The sequence below is a fragment of the Pagrus pagrus genome (genome assembly GCF_965226575.1).
Source record: "Pagrus pagrus genome assembly, chromosome: 22".
In the NCBI taxonomy this organism is placed as follows: domain Eukaryota; kingdom Metazoa; phylum Chordata; class Actinopteri; order Spariformes; family Sparidae; genus Pagrus; species Pagrus pagrus.
The window spans coordinates 15,884,353-15,905,910 of record NC_140204.1 but is presented as its reverse complement, the minus strand read 5'-3'; the positions used below and the strand labels follow the sequence as shown (position 1 = coordinate 15,905,910).

At 39.7% G+C, this 21,558-nt stretch overlaps 2 protein-coding genes across 4 annotated transcripts; one reads left to right on the top strand and one right to left on the bottom strand.

The window, feature by feature from the left end:
* Nucleotides 1-433: 433 nt before the first annotated feature.
* On the top strand, nucleotides 434-6,091 carry LOC311252122 (N-acyl-aromatic-L-amino acid amidohydrolase (carboxylate-forming) B-like). 3 transcript variants are annotated; one of them, XM_084344976.1, is made up of 7 exons: nucleotides 434-499; nucleotides 1,091-1,354; nucleotides 1,443-1,638; nucleotides 1,898-1,991; nucleotides 2,089-2,196; nucleotides 2,345-2,457; nucleotides 5,833-6,091. In XM_084344976.1, the coding sequence occupies exons 1-7, from the start codon at nucleotides 447-449 to the stop codon at nucleotides 6,079-6,081; spliced, it is 1,077 nt and encodes a 358-aa protein (XP_084201102.1). In that variant the 5' UTR covers nucleotides 434-446; the 3' UTR covers nucleotides 6,082-6,091. The 3 variants fall into 3 exon arrangements, with proteins under 3 accessions (XP_084201102.1, XP_084201104.1, XP_084201103.1); XM_084344978.1 differs by lacking the exon at nucleotides 434-499 and adding an exon at nucleotides 563-642; XM_084344977.1 differs by lacking the exon at nucleotides 434-499 and adding an exon at nucleotides 599-837.
* A 38-nt stretch (nucleotides 6,092-6,129) lies between these two features.
* Nucleotides 6,130-12,423, bottom strand: LOC311252123 (claudin domain-containing protein 1-like). The gene is made up of 4 exons (XM_084344979.1): nucleotides 11,658-12,423; nucleotides 10,736-10,843; nucleotides 10,412-10,549; nucleotides 6,130-8,911 (listed from the first exon to the last, which is right to left on the bottom strand). The coding sequence occupies exons 1-4, from the start codon at nucleotides 11,941-11,943 to the stop codon at nucleotides 8,691-8,693; spliced, it is 753 nt and encodes a 250-aa protein (XP_084201105.1). The 5' UTR covers nucleotides 11,944-12,423; the 3' UTR covers nucleotides 6,130-8,690.
* Nucleotides 12,424-21,558: the final 9,135 nt, after the last annotated feature.

Genomic DNA, 21,558 nt, shown 5'->3' with positions numbered 1-21,558 from the left:
CACACCAAAACAATCTAGATGGTTAAACAGAACTACAGGTAAGAGGAAAATATGTATTTTTTGATTTTGGGGTGAACTGTCCCTTTAAGACCACATTTAACCTGCTATTTTAACTGTATCTCTAGCAGTCAAGCAGTCGGATTGAATCTGTGTTCCCTTTCAATCACCAGCTGGTTCTCTTGTTATTTCCCCTGCCAGAAGAGCTCTTTCTTTCACTGTACACACCACAGGCGCCTCTCCTGCTGTGTCATGCCAGCAGATTTATTTTCAGCCAATATTCTGAAAGGCAGACTGGAACCTACCATCCTATACATGGGGCAGAGAGAAACAGGGAGTTGGGGAAAGTTGGGGAGGGGCTTACAGTCACAGTTCGCCGGACCTCACAGCTGTTGGGACCAAAAGGAAGCAACCGATCCATCACGTCACACTCAGGACACACCCTGGATATGATACAGTGTAGTACAGTGCAGTGCAGTGGACAAGAGGTGGTAGAGAGACGGTGAGAGTTTGCATAACAGGCAGCTACAGCCTGTACAGAGGGAGGGATGGGAATGCTGAATCAGTAAAACTGCATGAAAGCCTGGGAGAGGGTGGAAGAGGGTAAACGGCAGGGGGAGAGGGAAGAGAAAGGTAACGGCTTGGGTAAGATGTGTGATGCGTCGGCACTCATTTCATCTCTTACTTGTGAATGCGGAGCTGACAGTTGACCCTGTTTTACCTCAAGCTCTCCTCAGTTAAGCGACTTTAAACAGACTTTTAATGTCAGTGCTGCTTTAGGGCACAGTTTTAAAGCTGGAACTGTCCCTTTAGAGTTTTCAGCAAGGCAGAAAGAACGAGGTAAGGTTTCAGAAATCAATATATCTGCTTTGTGTTGCAGTGTTGTCTACAATGTACCCAGGGTAACTGATACCTCCCACTGAGTAAAACAAGAATAAGCTGCTTCAGTACTGAATAAAAAGAGATTCAAGTTGTGTGTCAGAGCTGGATGCACAATATGCAGTGATGGGAGGAGGACTGAAAAGCTATATTTTTGTTGCATATGCCTTCAAATTCTTGCACTTTCTCCCACTGTTTCCCTGCCTATCCTCAGTCAGATGGAGGCAGACAAGGTGGTGTCTTTGCCAAGGTTGTCCCGGGTCGCTGTGTGCGGTGGTACTCATGGCAATGAGCTGTCTGGGGTGTACTTGGTGAGGGAGCTGCTGAAGGAGGAGAAGAAAGTGAAGGAGAAGGGTGAGGAGGAGGGGGAAAAGCTTGTGTCAGTGAAGATTGTGCTGTCGAACCCCTGGGCCACGCAGCAGTGTCGCAGATACATCAACACCGACCTGAACCGCTGCTTCACCCACGCCACCCTCAAGTAAGGCGGCACTGAGAAGGCGATGGTGCTCAGGATGGCAGTTCTGCCATATGATTGAGTTTTGTGATTGTGTTTCTCTGTTTCCCAGTGGTCCCATAACAGACATGGCGCCCTACGAGATGATCAGATCCCGGGAGCTGAACGCCATGCTGGGTCCCAAAGGAAGTCCTCAGGCGATGGATCTTGTTTGTGACCTCCACAACACCACAGCCAACATGGGCCTGTGCCTTATCGCGTACTCCGACAGCGACTGGATATGCCTGCACATATTCAGACACCTGCAGGTTACTACACACTCACGTTTACAGGTCCAATTTGGAGGAAAGTTGATATTTGAGTCTCATCCCCAACTCGTCAAATACTGAGCTTCCATCCTAAAGTGTCAGTATTTGACAAGTTGGGAAATTAGACTCATGAGAATCAACTTTTCTTTTTACAAATTAAACCTTTAAAATCATTTCACCCTGACTGTTTGAGTCAGAACAAAGAACTGAGATTGGAAATGCTCAAAATTTGAACTTAAGTCTGACATGTCACTTTCAGAGCCAGATGCCAGATATACCGATAAGGTACATCCATTTTGATGTCTCCAATAAAGAATCCTATTCCCTTGATTCGGTGGGAAAACATGGCTTTGGTGGGTTTTCTTTTTTCTGCTATTACACAAGCTTATCAGAAGCATCTGAATACTGGATAATGTGTAATATCTGTCATCTAAAATCCATTTTCTTCAGCCATGGAGATTGGCCCCCAACCCCACGGTGTGGTGAGGTCAAACATCTACACGGCGATGAAATTTGGCGTGCAGCACATGCTCGACTGGGTCCGTTCCTTCAACTCAGGTGCAATGAAGCACAGGTTACCAATTGAGATTTTTCACTTTGCCACACAACTCCAAAATGTCCAAAATCTTGCAAACTTTGTGTATCTTTTAACCCCCTTTTTGCCTTGCTTTAAGCCCTCTTTTGCTTATTCTGCTTTTGTTCACAGGTACTATTTTTGAAGGAGGATTTGTGGATGTGTTCACCATGGTCAAACACATCGACTACCCACGAGACAGTGAGACTCACAACATTGCAGCAGCCATTCATCCTCAACTCCAGGTACAGTCTGACACATACTGTATTTGCCTTTTGTCAGATTGAAAGGGGCACTATGCAGTTTTGGGAAGAAATTCAAACTCAGAATTTTAATATTTACAATAATAATGAGGAAATAATACAAACTCAGCAATGTTGGTATTTAACATAACTGAATAAACAAGCTGTTGATAAGGTCCCCAGAACTGTTTGAAGATAAAAAGGTGGCAGGGTCTGCCACATGTAAACGTAAGTAAAACAGTATGAAATTGTGTTGTCCTTTAAGCTCAGTTTGTTTATTCAGTCATGAAAATGAAAAGAGTTTGTTTATTTAGTTTGTTTAGGCTTAAAAAATCAGTCTGATTGAAATGCATTCCCCAAAACTACATAGTGCACCTTCAAATACGAATGCCCAGTGATATATAGCTGAATAAACTTGTGACTGAGCCAGTATGAACAAGTCGATCTAACAATAGCACTAAATGTTATAATCTACCTAACAATAACGTACAGGACAGCTAATCAAAGGCCTTTTGTCAGATGTTAATGCTTTAGATCTCATTGACCTATTTGAGATAGTAATACATAACCTACTGTACATAATACCTAATTACCTAACAATAAAGTATAGGATAATAAACATCCTTTTTTCGAAACAAAAAGTATGAACCTTTGTCTAAAGGTGCTTAACACTCTGCAAGGATGAATCATGTGAGGTGTTTGACCTCACCCACTGTCCACAAAACACTCACTTGACATAAGTTTCAGGCAAGTTACTTTCAAAATGCAAAATAACTTACATATTACTAGTTACCTTCATTATAAAGTAATATTTCACGCTACAATATTAATGTCTGTGTAGAGTAATTTATTACTTATTACACTACTTTTTAGTTAGTTACTTTCAACAAAATGCCCAAATAACCTATATAGAACATTTAAATAGCCTAGATCTTTTTAAATAAACGATTGGCCTTCAGGGATGAACAGGCAGACAAAGGATCAAAGTCTGATATATTATGAGATAGGAATAAATATTTTTAATTGTAGGCTCAGTCATATGAAAAACAATAGACCAATACCTTCTATAATGTAGCCTATAATAACATGACGATTTTAAAAAAAAAAAAATTCAATTTTTCTATGCCTTTTTATTTTAGTCCACAGAACAAGGAATGCATGGGCATATGTAAAATTGAATGTATAAACATTAAATTACACAATGTAATTGAATGTAAATTTAAGTGCGCTCGGAGGATTAGTCTTTATCATTAGACTCTTTTCAGTCACACAGTGTCTTAAAGAACTTATAGGCTTGGCCATATTAAACACACGCATAGCCTGTATTTATATGGTCATGCCTGGTGTGGACGGGTTCTGAGGAAAACAACAATAAAAACTTCACTTTGGTCGGGTAACGCGGATTGTAACGTGTACCATGACATAACTGGAGTAATATATTACTGAAATATTATTAGTAATGCGTTACATTACTCCGTTACCCCTAAAAGAAATATATTACTGTACAGCTACAAACTATTACAAAAGTAACGTGTTACCCCCGACACTGCTAAACAGGTTTCCATGGCAGTCAGTGTGCAGAAGTGTGTTGACATAAATAACAAGAGAATCTAAAACCACATACAGCTGGATCAGTTTTCACAATGCAGGGAGCGGCCTCTTTCTTGTAAAGTGGCTTCATAGCAAAGTGCAATTATAAAGGCCAATGACGTCCACAGTATGGTTCATACCAACACAAATCTTGTATAATTAAAAGTTGATGGCATCCAGAACGTCTTAAACAACCTTCAAGTCCATTGGATGAATCATCAAGCCTTCTTCCTTCAACAACACTTTATTTTATGCGTCTATAATTTCTGAGGAAGGGTTATAGAGAGAATCATGTAATTTGGTGTTAATTACAGAGAAAGTGTTTGGTTTCTACACTTCTAATTAATTGCAAGTGTAACCTAGAAAGCCTTGTGGTTCTGGCACAGCAGGTCAGCTGAACATGCAAATATGTGAGATTTACTTACATGCAAGCATAGTATTCATTCATATATGGAGAGTTTTTAATGTTTCTAATAATAAATGCATATATACTGGGATTTAAATGGAGCATTTCTTTCAAGAAAAGTTCCATTTTCCCTCCAAATGATGGTGCAATCTATTGTATTACAGAAAGTGTAGGGAACTATGTTAAAAAATACTTGCAATCAGTAAAGTATAACGACAGGTGCACCTATGTTGCTTATGTAAACAAATGTAGAGAAAAGTGTGTGGATTTAGAAAATAAGAAAAGAATAAAACCCATGTGACAGGTTTTTCCACACTGCAGGAAGCAAATGTGATAACATCAGTAGTAAACAGGAATAGCAACATGATTAAGTTGCAATAATAGAGCCAGATAATAACCCTTTGTACATGACTCGCATGAGCTGACACGGTTCCAAAAATAACCAGCATAGTGACTTTCAGAATGTAGTTTCTGCACAGGCACTTACTGAGCTTTGTGGTTATGTTGAGGCCAGGTGGTTTGTGGCATTTGGCAGCAACTTTGAGTGGAATGAGATCTTAAGTAAAGCTGTCATGTATGATGATAGCAGACATCAAACAGAAAATTATAATCAGTTTTCAAATGATTTTCCAGGCTTAATGGAAGTTCAAAAGTAATGCAGGACGCAGATAGCTTTATCTGTTGCTAAAGTAACCGCTAACTGCTGCTTACTGTAGCTGCCATTACATCTCATCATTTTGTAACACAAACCTGTGATTTGTATCAAAGACAGTGGTTGAGACTACGGGGGTGTGGAATTGCACAAAATACCAATTTCCTACATAGTGTTGCTTTAATGTTCACAGCAAATAAAATTAGATTGTTCAGTTTTTGAACTTGGAAGTCTTTTCAGTCATGAAACCTCAAATAAGATACAGTACATTGCAGTCTACAGCAAGTTACTGTAGCTTTACACAAAACTGAATGGTACATTTTCCTTTAAACACCTTTATACACTTTGGAGCTACTGTTTGCTGCTCAGCACCCGGTGGCCCCTTGTCGCTTTCTTTCCTGTCATAACCACTAGCTGTCACTATCATAATAAAAGCACAAAAAATCCCCCCCAAAACAGTAATCAAACAAAAAAAAAACAGTTTTAAATCTTTTCAGAGGTGCCCCACTAGCTTGATTGGTGGAGTGTGTGCCTCATGTGAGGAAGCTTTGTCCTTGCTGCAGCGGACTGGGATTTGAGTCCGGCCTGTGGCCCTTTGCTGTGTGTCATCCCCCCTCTCTTTCCTTATTCTCCTGTCATTGTCTTGACGAAAAAAATAAACAAATAAATAGGTAAAATCTCTCAGCTCTGTCCACTTATAATCAACCTAATTGTCTGGCCTTCCCCACAGGACCAAGACTTCTGCCTGCTCCACCCTGAAGACCCAATGTTCCAGATGTTCTCTGGTGAAACAGTGAGGTATAAAGGGAAAGAACCTCTTTATCCTTTCTTCATCAATGAATGCGCTTATTACGAGAAGAGCATCGCTCTCTCGCTGGCAAGAAAAAGGTGTGTTGCAATTCCTGCAATCCGGGTGATGACAGACGAGGAGAAACAACAGGCAGACGAACAGAAGTTTGCATCGGAGGAAGAGGAGTGAGGACGGACAAAAAACACCTGACATGATGAGACTGATGTGACTGCGTAATAAATTTTACAAAAATGTTACTTTTATTGAAATGACAGCTGTTGCATGTGTACACTCGCACACACTCACAATATTGAAGTGTAGCCTACAATTATTAACCATCTCAAATCACAACTGGAGAATGAACAACACATTCATTGTAGATTCACAAAAGCACAGTCATACAGTGACATTTGCTGTTATATTTACGCTACAGTGGATTCAGGGATAGAACAATTTCTTGAATTAAAAGGCTGAATATGCAAAATACAATCTGATTTATCATGAGACCTATCACACACAGTGCATCATTTCACAGACATTGTTTAATTTGTGTGACTGTTAGTAATTTGAATATTACTGTACACATATATCATGGTTTTAGGATAACAATGGTGTTTTTTTTCTTTTTATAACTGTATTTTATATTTTTGGGACATTTACGTCATCAAAAAATAGAAATTCACTACTGACCACTACAGCAATATTCAGGATATGTTCAACAATAATTTAAGTGCAAAGGAATACTGTAGCTTATCACAATATGGCCTTTAAATTACATTCATAATGCCTAACAGGGAAACAGTGTTTCCCTTAAATCCTGTTGAATTGAAATGGCGATAACAAATTAATAAAACATAAAGGAACACATATAAATTAAATAAATAAATAATAACAAACACAACTGAATTCACAGAAACAATTTATATGCGCATCTAAGGGCGAAAGAACAAAGCAGGAAATGATGAAAAAACACTACTATGTTGAAAAAACATTATTTTTGATATTTACTATAAAAACTATAAAATCAGTCAAAACATTAAAAAATATGCTTGAAAGTAGCAAACAAAACAATGCATTGGGTAAACAAATGATGAACAAAGACCTTAATAATGGTCATGAATAAATAAGTGTCATGAATAAATAAGTGTCACTTCAGTTAAAAATAAAAAAAGGGCGGACAGAAATGGAACAAAATCATATTTACAGTAATAGTCATCTCTCACGCTACTCACCACATTCCCAGTGTTTTGAAGCTGCAGAACTAAAACACCAATTGCACAACAGCAAGCGTCTGTGTAAATAAATATCTGATTTTGCATACAAGGTTTTTGTCTTGCTGTAGTTCAATGGAAACATACTGAACATGTATGCAAGTACAACAAAGACAGTGCAACAAAGGGGTAAAGTCACCACACCCAGCTTTGATTCTGGGTGTGATCACAGGTTCCTCAAAAAAGGTCAACCACAAGTTGCAGTTCCAAGCTATAATGACACTATAACAACAATGTTTGGGTAATGGATAAGTGCTTTTGGCTTAATTCCCGTTGGGCTGTATTAATGTCCTTGTGATAAGTGTTCATTAATAAGTCCCTTATAATCGAGCAATGAATGTGTATATGATGCTTTTATTAACACAAAATTAATTTTAAAGGAGACATATTATGTTTTTGGTTCTTGTGTCCTTTCCTTCAGTGTGTTTTATAGGTTCTTGTGCATGTAAAAGATCTTCAAAGTCCGAACCAACAGAAGCTCCCCTCTCACACAGAAAACACTGTTCCTGAAACGCCTCGTCAGTGGTCTCTCCTTTAACTTTCTGCGACGTTGTGACATCACAGTACACCACCATGTCAAACATTCACATAATAAGTACCATGTGGCTAGTTTGATCGCAAATATTGATTTAGCACAGCTGCTCAGTTGTTTGTGGTGCTGGGTCAGGCGTGTGTGAGCTGACCATTCAAAGGGGACTGGGTATTCGGGAGTGGGGGCTTTAAAGAGACAGGAGCTAAAACTGAGCGTTCAGACCAAGGGGCAGCACAGAAAACTGATGTGTTTTTTGATCATTAGAACATGTAAACGTGTTCTAGTAGTAACCCAAAATAAAATGATGAACCTGAAAATGAGCATAATATGTCTCCTTTCATTGGCATCCTACTGTAAAAAGTCTTACAATGGCCTTATTACCTTTAGATTGTTAACTAATGTTTATTACAAGGACCTCAATATACAGTGTTACCACAAACTGGCAGGGGGCACACTGAAATGTCAGTCAATATGCCACATCATCATGAGGTCAAAGTTGAACAGGTTTAGGTAACAATTTAAGCGGTTGCCTTCACTATTCTTCCAAATAAGTTTGGTTACCATGGGTACTGTTTAAAACTTGTTTGTGTTTTTTGCCCCTTCAAACCTGTTTTGCAGAGGAGTCACTGCATAACTCAATGTCAGCAATCAATCAAAACAAAGATTCAAACCCTGGAATGAATTCATTTGTAACGTTAAACTGGGATGCAGTGAATGCTTTTCAGCTCGGTCTTAAGTGTATGCTGTACTTCTCACATCTTTCTGGTTGACCTTTTTCAAACCAATTCCTGACCCCTAGAGAGATAAAAATCAAATCTTTTAATGCAGCAGATAGGGTCATTACTATAGACTACATGCTCTTTAATCCATCAGCGGGTCAAACGCACAGATTAACCTACATCCTATTCCTCTCGGAGATCATTAGAAAATGCATCTTGGTGTCAGAGTTGGGCATTGAATTCAAACAAGGCAGAGATCCAGAGTTGTATCTCAGTCTATGCCACCCGGTAGGCTGTCATGCGATAGTAGTTCTGACTGTGGCTGCGTGCCGCCCACACCAGCAGCGCGGCGGCCATCATGTGGAGTGGTGAGGAAATGAGTGCCAAATAGAGGGACCAGCCCAGAGAGCCATCTACTTTATCAGGCAGCATTGACACCCTGTGGAGCAGGTCCATCCCTGCCAGGTAGCAGCACACTGTGGCTAAGGTGCAGAGACCTGCAGGGCACAGAATGAAGGTCACATTTTTACACAACATATTTCTGTGCTTGAAATTTTGAAATTCTGAAATTTATTGACGTGTGTGACTTGTTATAATGTTGCCATAGCACAGTACAATCATAGTTATAAGCACTCATGAATATTCATAATGCTTTATAGCAATAATTATTACTCATATGACGCCAATGTCTATAATACATTATAAACATGCTTATAATGCATTATAGTGTGGCTATAATTGCACCCAATTATAAATATGCATATTGCTTTATAACAATGATCATACAACATCATAAAGCATTTTATAATGACTTATATTATTGTTTTAAACACATAATAAACACGATTATGACTATGATGCATTATAATGTGTAAGTGATTGTAATTGGCCACTGTGTGCTTTAATAAATGAATGGAATACCTGTGTTATAGGCAGATGTAATATGTTAAAAGCTGGTTGTAAGGTGCTATAAGTGGTCAGTGTTTGCTTTAAGAATAGTGTACATATGTAACATACATTATGCCAATGTTTATAATGCATATAGACATTGGTAGGATAATGAGTTACGATTATTATAATGAATTATGAATGTTCATGAGTGCTTCTAACTATGATAATACAGTTTCTAAAGGCGTTTTCATGCATTATAGACAGGGGCTTCTCACAGGAGGCTGCAAAAAAAATCAAAGCAATCCATTATATTAATATTTATAATGCATTATAGACATTAGTTAGTTAGAGTTATGGTTACTGTTAGAAAGCATTAGGAATATCCATTAGTGCTTATAACTATGATAATATGGCTCTGTAGGCGCATTATAATGCATTATAAGTATGTTTGTAATGCGTTATAATCCATCATGGACATAGGCTTCATAGAAAGTGGTAATGCCAGTGCCAGGCCTTTATCCTGTTGACGTTTTGACTTGTCATAAGGAGAAAAGCACGGGTGTTGCATTTGTGTTTTACTGTGTGTCATGTCTGGGTAGCTAAGTGATCTATTGCTTTAATCTACACAATGCTGAGTTAAAGGTAATTAAACCTACACTTATTATTTTTTGGCCACAAGGGTATTGCAACAAGCATTAAACATGTTTATTATTATATCAGTGCTCAAGGGTGCCACTATTTTGGTCTCACGTGCACCCAATAAATCTGTCAGGGTTAGGGTTAGTCAGTCAGTCAGTTTTTCAATGCTGAAAACAGCTGCCTGCTCTGACTGGAATCTAGATTGATGGATGCAGTAAGAGTGATGAAAAATATTATTTATGCTAATGCATGAACTCATCTCTTCAGCGTAAAACTACATAAATTCCGTTTTGACGTTTTAGATTCTGAACCTGATTTTATTGTTGCTAATACTACATTTAGAGACAATACCAACTCTCAGTTTTCATATGCATGTCAAGGCAATCTGATTCCTTAAGCTTAACAGGTTTATATACAGTATGACTCAGTTGCCAACAAGCAGTGCTATGCAGCTGCACAGGTCTTACCAGCCAGCAGGTGAAGTACTCCTATGCCGAGGGTGGGGGTGAGGCTTCGACAGAGGCAGGCACAGAACCCGGTCAGACCTGCCAACACCACCAGACCCAGGGACACCAGTGGCAGCAGAAACTGGCACCTCCACAAGTCTATACATACATGCACACAGACACAGAAAAGGTGTAAGTCTGTGGGCATCACAATTATGTATTAATCAGCGTCACATAGCGCCATGATTCATACGCTACGAAGAGGCTGAATCCGTGGCATAGTTTCTTACAGCTTCACACAACATATAACTTATAAATTAGGGCGATTGTTGTGGCTGAACTTACAGGTGCGCAGCATGTCCTCTCCACTGTTGTGGTTTCCTGGTTCTTTATATTTAGGTATGAACTGCTGAGGAAGAGTGAAGCTTCGACACTCCAGGACCATCTTGGCATCTGAAAGTGGATATTAATGTAAAGAGCCACATTAATAAACATACATTTTTTAGTTTCTGGTATATATTTTCTACCCTCCCTGAACATAAGCTACCACAGCTGATGAATTAGGTGAACTTGCAGGGACCTAGTTTGTTTGGATATATTTTTCAAAATAAATAAAGATGGTTTTATACTGAAAATGTAAATTATTTAATCTTTTGCGGGGGTAAGAAGAAAAATCCAAACTCACCTGCTTTCACACTATTTTTCAGGGAGAAGATCAGGAATTATTCTGTTATTGTCTTCATAAGTTCACTGCTTCTTCTTTGTCTCTTAAATCACTTTAAACATTCTGTGTTTAAAGCTGCTATATAAATAAAGGGGCACTATCATATATTACATGGCAAGAGGGCACTTTTGCAGCATTTTTGAAGCCTGTCAGTCTTGCCCAAGTGTTTCTGTGCTTTCTTGTAAAGCAGTTTAATAAGGTACAGCTTCAGGACAATAGGTGTTGCAGATGATGCTCTGGGTTTTCCAAAGCTAAGCAGGTAATTCTTTTTTTTGTGTCAGAAAATCCAACGCCTAGCTCTGTGCCAGGGTTGAATTGGTATTACATGAGAGGCACAAAGACAGGCTAATACCATCCATAATCCAAAGGTAAACACAAATTCCTGCTTTACTGCATGTTGGGAAATGAGCCACACCTGGTGGCCTCTAAGACAAGGTGAGGCTCAGTGTTGAGACAGCAGCAGAAGTTTTCTGAGACTGACGGTATGAAGGACTCATCTCATTACTAAATGACGTGAATGGGCAGGTTGGATCAGTCACATACCTGGCTCTTTGTACCAGTTAGCAGGAACGAGCACACACCGCCACCAGAGGCCAACAGTACCGTTGAGGCGGAAAAGGGTGTCGCTGTAGGTTTTCTCATCAAACTCTCCATCCATGAACTCCTCGTACAGAGAGCGCAGCTCGGACACGTTGGCCTCGCCGCGAACGGTGGGGCTGCTGTACTGGTACCAGTGCTGCGTCCCGATGGCCACCGACAGATACACGGTGGCCAGGATGCTCAGCACGCAGGCGATGACCAGAGCTGTAGCGTAGCGGTTGTCAACCATTGTTCACCGAGCCAGAGACACGTCAAAAGGGATTAAGTTGATGCCAGTGGTCGATCCTTTGCGCAGCAATTTGCCCAAATCTGCAATGCTCCCTTTCACGCACACTCACCCAAGTCACTGCGGCATCGTCACGTCTGCAAAATATACCGTGCTATAGCCAACGACAGCCCGCTATTTTAATGATTGATACTCCTCTCAAGTGCTGTCCTAACAGTCAGCGTCAGCAGCCCTGCAGGCCGGCTTGGATGCGCCATCTGTTCCCTTGTCCCACTTCCACAGATGGTGGGTGGCCCGACGCTGCGGCAGATATCACACAGCTACTACGCAAAACCAACCCCTATTCCTCACTGAGGAAGTAAAAGAGCCCTGCACTATGCGAAACGTTATGTCCGAGGCTTGCATGGGTCTGTTTTGGACAGCAGGGTGATGCCGGGTGCACCCAGGATGACGCGAGTTGTAAACACTCTAATCCATGCCGTTTCCTCTTCCGGTTCTGCTGATCACCAGATATAAAAATAACCTCTTCTCAGCCAGGAGGCTTTAGTACACCCAGAGGAGGGAAACACAAGGCAGCTTTGGAAGATATGAGCAACACAAGAGTAATATCAAATAAAATTTGGGCAAAGTTTTTGAAGAAATTATTAATCTTAAATTGTTGTAAAACTTGTGAAACTGTCACTACTACTGAACTGTAGCAGCCAACCATTATGACAACAAAACAAGGAAGATGGAGTCATATTCTCCATCATGTTGTGGAAGACATAACAGGTTGATAAAACCAGAGACAATGTCAATGTCAAGCTGAAATGCATTAGCAATATGCAGCAGAAAAATAACGCCCAGTCTCCAGGTTCATGAGGATTTTAAATGAAGAAAAAATGACTGGATCTCTCGCAAAAGTTAACGAGGTCTACTCTGTGTCGAGACCCATCCTCCATCCAAGTTTTTTGGAAATCTGTTCAGTAGTTTTTGTGTAGTCCTGCTCACAAACCAACCAACAAACAAATTAAACAGACACAGTGAAAACACAACTGCCTTAGTGGAGTTTTATTTATACTTTGGTCTATAAAATGGAGAACACTCATCACAAGTTTCCATTTGTTCCCATTGTGAATTCTTTAAAATGCTTGTTTTGTCCAAACTACAGTTGTACCCCAAAATGTTCAGTTTCCTATATGAGACAAAGTAAAAGAAGACACCTCACATGAAACCCGGAACAAGTTAGTTGGCCTTTTTTCTGTGAAAAAAATGTTGCAAATTTTTTTAATCTTCTAATCAATTAATCAACTGCCTCAGCTGTTGACACATAGATGTGCTTTTTCAAACAGTTTGTAAAATATTGTGCTGTTTATGCTAATTAAAGGTGCCATGTGTAAGAACTGACCCCCTGTTGAATTCATACTCAAAACAAACGGGGGGCAGCATCTCACTACAGTAGCCGCTAACTGCTGCTACCTGTAACCAGTTTGCTCAGTTAGCCGGGCAGCTAGCGTAACAAACTGAGGTAAGTGTTTGGTGTTTGCACTGCTAGCACAGAAGCTTTTGGACAGGATGGGTCAGGGCTAGCTGGTTGGCATGCACACTTTAATATATATCTTTTAACACGATACATAGATGTTATTACTTCAAGGCTGTTTTTCAATTTCTGTCAACCATTTTATTTAATTTTTGAATGTATTACATATTGTACCTCTAAAAGCATTTGAAAATAAATCTATAAATGATTATTTCATTAATCATTCAAGGCCTTGGTCAAAGAAGATGTAACCTACATTGAATTTCAGTTCTGTTTCAAGCTTCTAAGAAGATTTATTTATAGCAGTTATTCTGAGAGGGAAGTGATTTTAGAACATCACATTTCTCAGACTAACAGTATGAATAAGAATCTCATTGCCAAATGAAACTATGTGCCACTCCTAGTTCTCTCGTCCTGAACAAACCTGATTCATAACAATGGCTTGTTTTATGATGCTACTGTGAATCTTAATCATATGAAATAACGTGTCAGGGTTTGATTCTCTATCAGCTGTAGAAAGTTTCTGAGTGCAACACCACTGTCCTAAATAAAGATCGTAAGAGATCGCAGGTCTGTAACAATTAGTCAGACGTAATGTAGGCACTAACTACAAACAAAACTCATTACGTCAATGTTATGTCTTGGAAACATGTATGTTGAAGTAATCATGTGTGTAACGCTGTGATCCTACCCTCTCACTGAAGTTACATAGTGCAGAAACATGTGATGGGGGGTGGAGTGGCTGAGACAGAGACACCGTTCACCCTATTACAAGACACTGTACCATCAACATGAGTGTGAAGCTGTTATTTTAATGTAAAAAGTTGTATCATGTTGCTTTAATAATATGATGCTGTTGTGTTTGTACCTAATACAGAGCATTTTATCATGCTAAGAATGGCTGCACGTGCCACAATAATGGAAAATTAAAGAACAGTTGAAGCAGGATTTCACAACATATATATAAAGAAAAATCTTAACTGACAATTACATATTATCACTATGAATAAGTGAAATAAAATACACACAGTATACAAAATGGACACTAAAAATGAAAAGATATAAGACAAAAAGTTATAATTTCCTTTCTATCTGCTTTAGAGCTTTTTAAAAACTTTTTTAGTGTGTGTTAGTTCAGTCCAATTCACATCTATGACATTACAAACCTTTCTTCTCATGTGACAGTTCACATACTGTATATGAGGTGCTTTATCTACTGAATTGTAATAAAGAGTAATAACCTGACTCTTGAGTGACATTTATCAGAAATGTTGTGCACCTTAGTCATGAAGCAAGTCAAATCACAAAATACAGACTGTCAGCCATTGATGTGCAATTTTACTGACTCTGTAGCATGGTATGTATCATGGTATGTATACTCCTTCCGTTCTTCCTGTGAAACAAGTTGCTGGTGCATTCCACAAACAGTTGTAATGTTTAAGGAGGCTAAGTTAAGGGTTTTTGCAGGGCTTATCCAGTTACATTTAAAACCTTTTTGTTACCACACAATTTGCAAGACCCTTTGACTTTTTTACTTTTTGTCATGGTGCAGCCTTATGCTAAAATCATTAAATAATTTTTTTCCTCATCAATCTACACTCAATACCCCATCTTGGCGAAGTGAAGACAAGCCTTTAGAAACTTTATGAGTTTATTAGAAACAAATCCAAAACATCACATTAACATCTTGACTGGATGTAATTTGTGGTAAACTCAGTTGATTGGCCATGATTTGAAAAGGCTCACAGGTGTCACAGGTGAAACTGGATATCAGAGCAAAACCAAACCATAAGATTGAAGAGAGACACTGAGGGCCGGAACTACTATTATTAAAACGTGTGCAAACTCCTTGCACATGCAAAAAAATGTACAAACTGATTTACCAACAGTGCGCAAAAAGGGTTGCGTCTGTCAAAGGTGCAAAATAGCGCGTCTGCATTCAGTTAGTACGTTTGCAGCTATGAATATGCAACATGGGGCGTTTGCACGCAATTGTGCGTGTTGTGGGTGGAGAAAATGTAAATAAATTAATTTAGCACACGCAAAGTGATTTATCAAACCTGAAAGCAATTTTGCCAATAGAAATTGCGTCTAAATTTAACACGTCTCAAAGGGAGGTGCAAACGGTTTGTATGCGTAATTGCGCACACATGTCTGCCGTTATTGTTGCAAGGAGACGCCGAGAACGCATTTTTCACCCTCGTGTGAACATTTTTGGGATGAATGAGGAAACTATCATTAGAACATATCGCCTATCCAGCCTTGCTATTTTGGAGCTGTTGGAGGAACTCAGAGCGGATTTGGAGCCAGTTACGAGAAGGAGTCACGCAATACCTGCAATAACAAAACTCCTTGCAAGTTTACTATTATTATTATTATTATTATATTATATTTATATTATTATATGCCAATTTTTCCTTTGTTCTTCTTCTGATGTCTTGGTATCTCCTTTTCACTTCATCCACTGTTCGCCTGTTTTTTCCAACAGCATTAACTTTTTCACCGATTTTCTCGGCGTTCCTTTGTGCGACCGTCAGATTCCTTTGCTGCAGCTCATTGAAATGTTTATTCGCTTCCTCTACCAACACTTCTAATTCCAAAGGGTCCAATTTCACTTTGCGCTTTCGCTCTCTCAAACTCGCCATGCTGAAAACCATGAAACACGCTAAACCCTCATTTAAATAGGCGTGTCTCCAACACGTTTGCACCTGTTGTCATTAACGCAATCACTCTTAGTAAATCGCACGCAAACCACGGTTCAACCCCACGCGCAAATTTCTAGATTGCGCACGCAGCTTAGTACAAACAATTTGGGATCTTAGTAGATCCGGCCCTGAGTGGTTATGGAGAAACACATTGTTAAGATGTGATGGCTCCCCCTGTGGATGAACATAGATATAGTTTGGTACACATTTTTATTCCGTTTTATGAACAGAACAATACACCTGGGATATAACCAGACTGTATACATATATACATACAGCTCTGGAAAAAATTAAGAGACCACTGCATTTTTTCTGAAATCAGCATCTCTACAACAGCTATTCCATTCCAGTCTGTTGAATTCCAACACAAGCACACCTCATTCTACTTAATGAGGTACTGATTAGGTGATCACCTGTACCCAAACTTATTTAACAAGGAAAAGTATAAAAACCACTGCTATGGTCATCACTATCCTCTTGCAATAGGACCAGCTGGATGGCAAAAACTGTGCTAGTAGTACCTCAAAAGTCAGGACATCAAGTGACCTACAAACAGAATGGCAAATGGCCGCTGGGCTAAAGTGCACGGCGAGAACAGTTCGACACAGGTTCCGAGGGGCAGGGCTCAAGTCGTGTAAAGCTAGAAATAAGCCCTTCATCAATGAGAAGCAAAGAAGAGCCAGGCTGAGGTTTGCAGAAGACCATAAGGATTGGACCATAGAGGACTGGAGTAAGGTTATCTTCTCTGATGAGTCCAATTTTCAGCTTTGCCCAACACTTGGTTGTCTAATGGTTAGATGGAGACCTGGAGAGGCCTACAAGCCACAGTGTCTTGCACCCACTGTGAAATTTGGTGGAGGATCGGTAATGATCTGGGGGTGCTTCAGCAAGGCTGGAATCGGGCAGATTCGTGTTTGCCAAGGATGCATGAATCAAGTCACGTACAAGGTTATCCTGGAAGAAAACTTGCTTCCTTCTGCTCTGACAATGTTCCCCAACTCTGAGGATTGTTTTTTCCAGCAGGACAATGCTCCATGCCACACAGCTAAGTCAATCAAGGTGTGGATGAAGGACCACCAGATTAAGCCCCTGTCATGGCCAGCCCAATCTCCAGACCTGAACCCCATTGAAAACCTCTGGAATGTGATCAAGAGGAAGATGGATGGTCACAAACCATCAAACAAAACTGAGCTGCTTGAATTGTTGTGCCAGGAGTGGCATAAAGTCACCCAACAGCAATGTGAAAGGCTGATGGAGAGCATGCCAAGACACATGAAAGCTGTGATTGACAATCAGGGTTTTTCCACCAAATATTGATTTCTGAACTCTTCCCAAGTTAAAACATTAGTAGTGTGGTGTTTATACATAAATATGAACTTGTTTCATTTCTTTCATTTGAGGTCTGAAAACACTGCATCTTTTTTGTTATTTTGACCATTTGTCATTTTCTGCAAATAAATGCTCTAAATGACAATATTTTTATTTGGAATTCGGGAGAAATGTTGTCAGAAGTTGATACAATAAAACAAAACTGTATATTTTACTCAAACACATACCTTTAAATAGTAACATCAGAGAAACTGATAATTTTGCAGTGGTCACCTAATTTTTTCCAGAGCTGTATATATATTAGAGAAAATTTGAATTGAATGTCTTACTTGGATGTAACTTACAAACTAATTGACACGCAATTGTGTGCATTGCACCTTATTTCTTTTTTATTGAATGCTACAGCATCCTTTGCTTTTATAAAGTCTAGGCTTGCCATTGCCAGTGGCTTCTTTATCAACTTGGAAAAGGAGTTTCTAAGTTTTCCAAGATTTATTGTAATATTCTTACTGTGAAAGCCTTGTTATACTCTGAGGGTGAGGAGATGTAAGAACAGCAAAGCATCTCTGAGACTGTCAGGTGGTAATTGAATAAAAAAGAATCTCATTGCCAAAGTAAACTGTGCATCACTCCCTGTCCTCTTTCTGAACCAACCTGATCTATGGCGACAACAAAGGCTGAGACCAGCTCATTTTAAGGCACTAATTATATGAAATAACACACAAGGATTTGATTGTCTGTAAACAACACAAACTCCTGCCCTGATTAACTTTCTTTTTACCCACCGAGACTACAAAACATCACACAAGAGACAATTTAAATTCTTTAAATATTTTATATTCTGATCATTTTAATCTTATTGACAGAAACTATAAATAGCATAAGACATCTCACAGAATACAGCTATGCATGATTAAATAAATACAGTTTGTATAAATAAAAAAATTAAAAGTGCATTGTTTTGACATATATATTAATTTATACCATGACCCGTGAATTTTGGCATTGATTCAACATTGTTGTGTACAGTCCGCAATAAGCTGCATGTATTCCTTCACTTCATTTAAGACATTTGTTTCCTTTACAATATACTTTCTGTGGAGGTGATTTTTGCTATGCTATGTTATACTCCGATGCTTCGATGCTATCAAGTGAACTATAAGCATGAATTTTACATGCATTTGGAGACTACCTAGTGGTTAAGATAATTTTAAATAAAATTGTAAAAAAAACACAGCATTTTGAATAATCTCTCGCTTGTACAAATAACAAAAGACTTGCATTTATTTGAAAGAGTGACATTAATTGTTAATTGTGCAATAGTGCAATAGTGCCATTATTTTCTGGCGGTGTCATTCTGTCCAGCTCAGGAGCCTGGTCATTGTCTCGCCAGCCTTATCCACTGTCAAACATTTAACAGAAAGCTCATCTGAAACCATACAACATTTAAGATTATCATGAGTCCTAGATTTCTACTAGCAATGAAATTAATTTCCAGTGATGGTCGTCATGTCGTTGAGGCAGCTGTGGTCGTTGCTGGGACAACTATGGTTGTTGTTTGGACGGCTGTTTCCACTGCTTTTCTTGTTGCAACAGTAAGACTGCATAACAATGTACATGGGTTACAGGGTTTATGCAACAATACTATGATATATATATATATATATATCGTATTGTATATATATATATCCCAGCATTATAACCACAGTAATTGTTGTTGTGTAATTATTAATTAAATTAGTATGTTATGGGCCAAGAAAAGCAGCATTAAATAAATGCATGGATTAACAGATCGGAAGGACATGTTGTTGTTTGTCGTTGCAGCAGTTGTGTCTGTAGCTGTTGTAGTTACAGGTGTTGCAGGTGCGGCAGTAGTAGTTGCAGCAGTTGTAGTTGTAGCTGTTGCAGGAGCGACAGTAGTAGTTGCAGCAGTTGTCGTTGCAGTAGTTATAGGTGCAGGAACTGGACCCGCTGTGAAAACATTTTTAAAGGAATAGGTTTAAAAAACTAAAAACATTCTTGTACCTGATCCTAAAGCATTTCTTTATCCTTGTTTGCTATCAGACTGACATCACTGAGCACCAGTATGACAGACCTATACGGAGCTAAACAGTTTACTTACAGACTAATGCAACTGAAGAGGCACCAAAGGTCACATTGAAGGTGTTGGAATCGTTTGCTGCATCAACTAAGGTTTGAGCAACAACAGGATTCATTGGGAGTTCTGCAACAGGGACAGACCGATTGAACACAACTGAAAACTCTACTTCAGTTCCAACGATTCGTGTTTGTTGAGCTGGAGCAGCCCTGTATCATAAAACAGAAGAGGACAAATGTCAAATGTTGATATAAGATGACTATCTATGTGTCATTTGTAATGTATGTTGCACTATCAACATCAGAAGACACACATTTTAGGACCATAAAGCTGCATATCACTGTTAGAAAAGTGTTTTTACCTGAATTGTCTCACAATGCACTGGTCAAAGTCAGAACCAAATCTTGCTCGATATATTTGATTACACTGCAGAAAGACAACAAGATTTAAAGAGCTTGATTAGCCGTCAAGCACAATATGCTTCAAAAGGAATTTAACAAAATGCAATTTTCACTGAAATACATGTTTAATGAAGTTAAAAATAATGAAAAAAACAACTAACTTGTATTTCAGCTAAAACATTCTGTCCAAATAATTATGCTCAGAACTGACAAAATGAATTGAAAATGCAATAACTTTACAATTACTCACACGGCCTGTAGCTTTTCCTGAAAGTTCTATGAATCGAGGGCTGCTGGAGTTGAGCAAGTCATCGGTAAAGATTTCATTCTGCAAGATTGCTGATATGACATAAGTAACAGGGTCAGAGGTTGTTGCAGCAGGTGTTGTTGTTGGAGCAGCTGTAGTTATTGTAGTTGGAGCAGCTGTGGTAGTTGTTGTTGGAGCGGCTGTGGTTGTTGTTGTTGGGGCAGCGGTGGTTGTTGTTGTTGGGGCAGCTGTGTTTGCTGTTGTTGGAGCAGCTGTAGTTGTTGTAGTCGGAGCAGCAGTGGTTGTTGATGTTGGAGCAGCTGTGATTGTTGTTGTTGGAGCAGCTGTAGTTGTTGTAGTCGGAGCAGCAGTGGTTGTTGATGTTGGAGAAGCTGTGGTTGTTGTTGTTGGAACAGCTGTGGTTGTTGTTGTTGTTGGGGCAGCTGTTGTTGTTCTTGTTGGTGCAGCTGTAGTTGTAATTGGAGCAGCTGTGGTTGTTGTTGTAGGAGCTGCTGTGGCTGTTGTTGTTAGGGCAGCTGTGGTTGTTGTTGTTGGAGCAGCTGTAGTTGTTGTTGTTGGAGCAGCTGTGGTAGTTGTTGTCGGAGCCGCTGTGGTTGTTGTTAGGGCAGCTGTGGTTGTTGTAGTTGGAGCAGCTGTGGTTGTTGTTGTAGGAGCTGCTGTGGTTGTTGTTGTTAGGGCAGCTGTGGTTGTTGTTGGAGCAGCTGTAGTTGTTGTAGTTGCAGCAGCTGTGGTAGTTGTTGTCGGAGCCACTGTGGTTGTTGTTGTCAGGGCAGCTGTGGGTGTTGATGTTGTGGCAGCTGTGGTTGTTGTAGTCGGAACAGCGGTGGTTGTTGTTGTGGGAGCAGCTGTGGTTGTTGTTGTTGGAGCAGCAGTAGTTGTTGTTGTTGGAGCTGCTGTGGTTGTTGTTGTTGGGGCAGCTGTGGTTGTTGTTGTTGGAGCAGCTGTGGTTGTTGTTGGGGCAGCTGTGGTTGTTGTTGGTGCAGCTGTAGTTGTTGTAGTTGGAACAGCTGTGGTTGTTGTAGTTGGAGCAGCTGTGGTTGTTGTTGTTGTTGGAGTAGCAGTAGTTGTTGTAGTCGGAGCAGCAGTGGTTGTTGTTGTTGGAGCCGCTGTGGTTGTTGTTGTTGGGGCAGCTGTGGTTGTTGTTGTTGGAGCAGCTGTGGTTGTTGTTGGGGCAGCTGTGGTTGTTGTTGGTGCAGCTGTAGTTGTTGTAGTTGGAACAGCTGTGGTTGTTGTTGTTGGAGCAGCTGTGGTTGTTGTTGTTGTTGGAGTAGCAGTAGTTGTTGTAGTCGGAGCAGCAG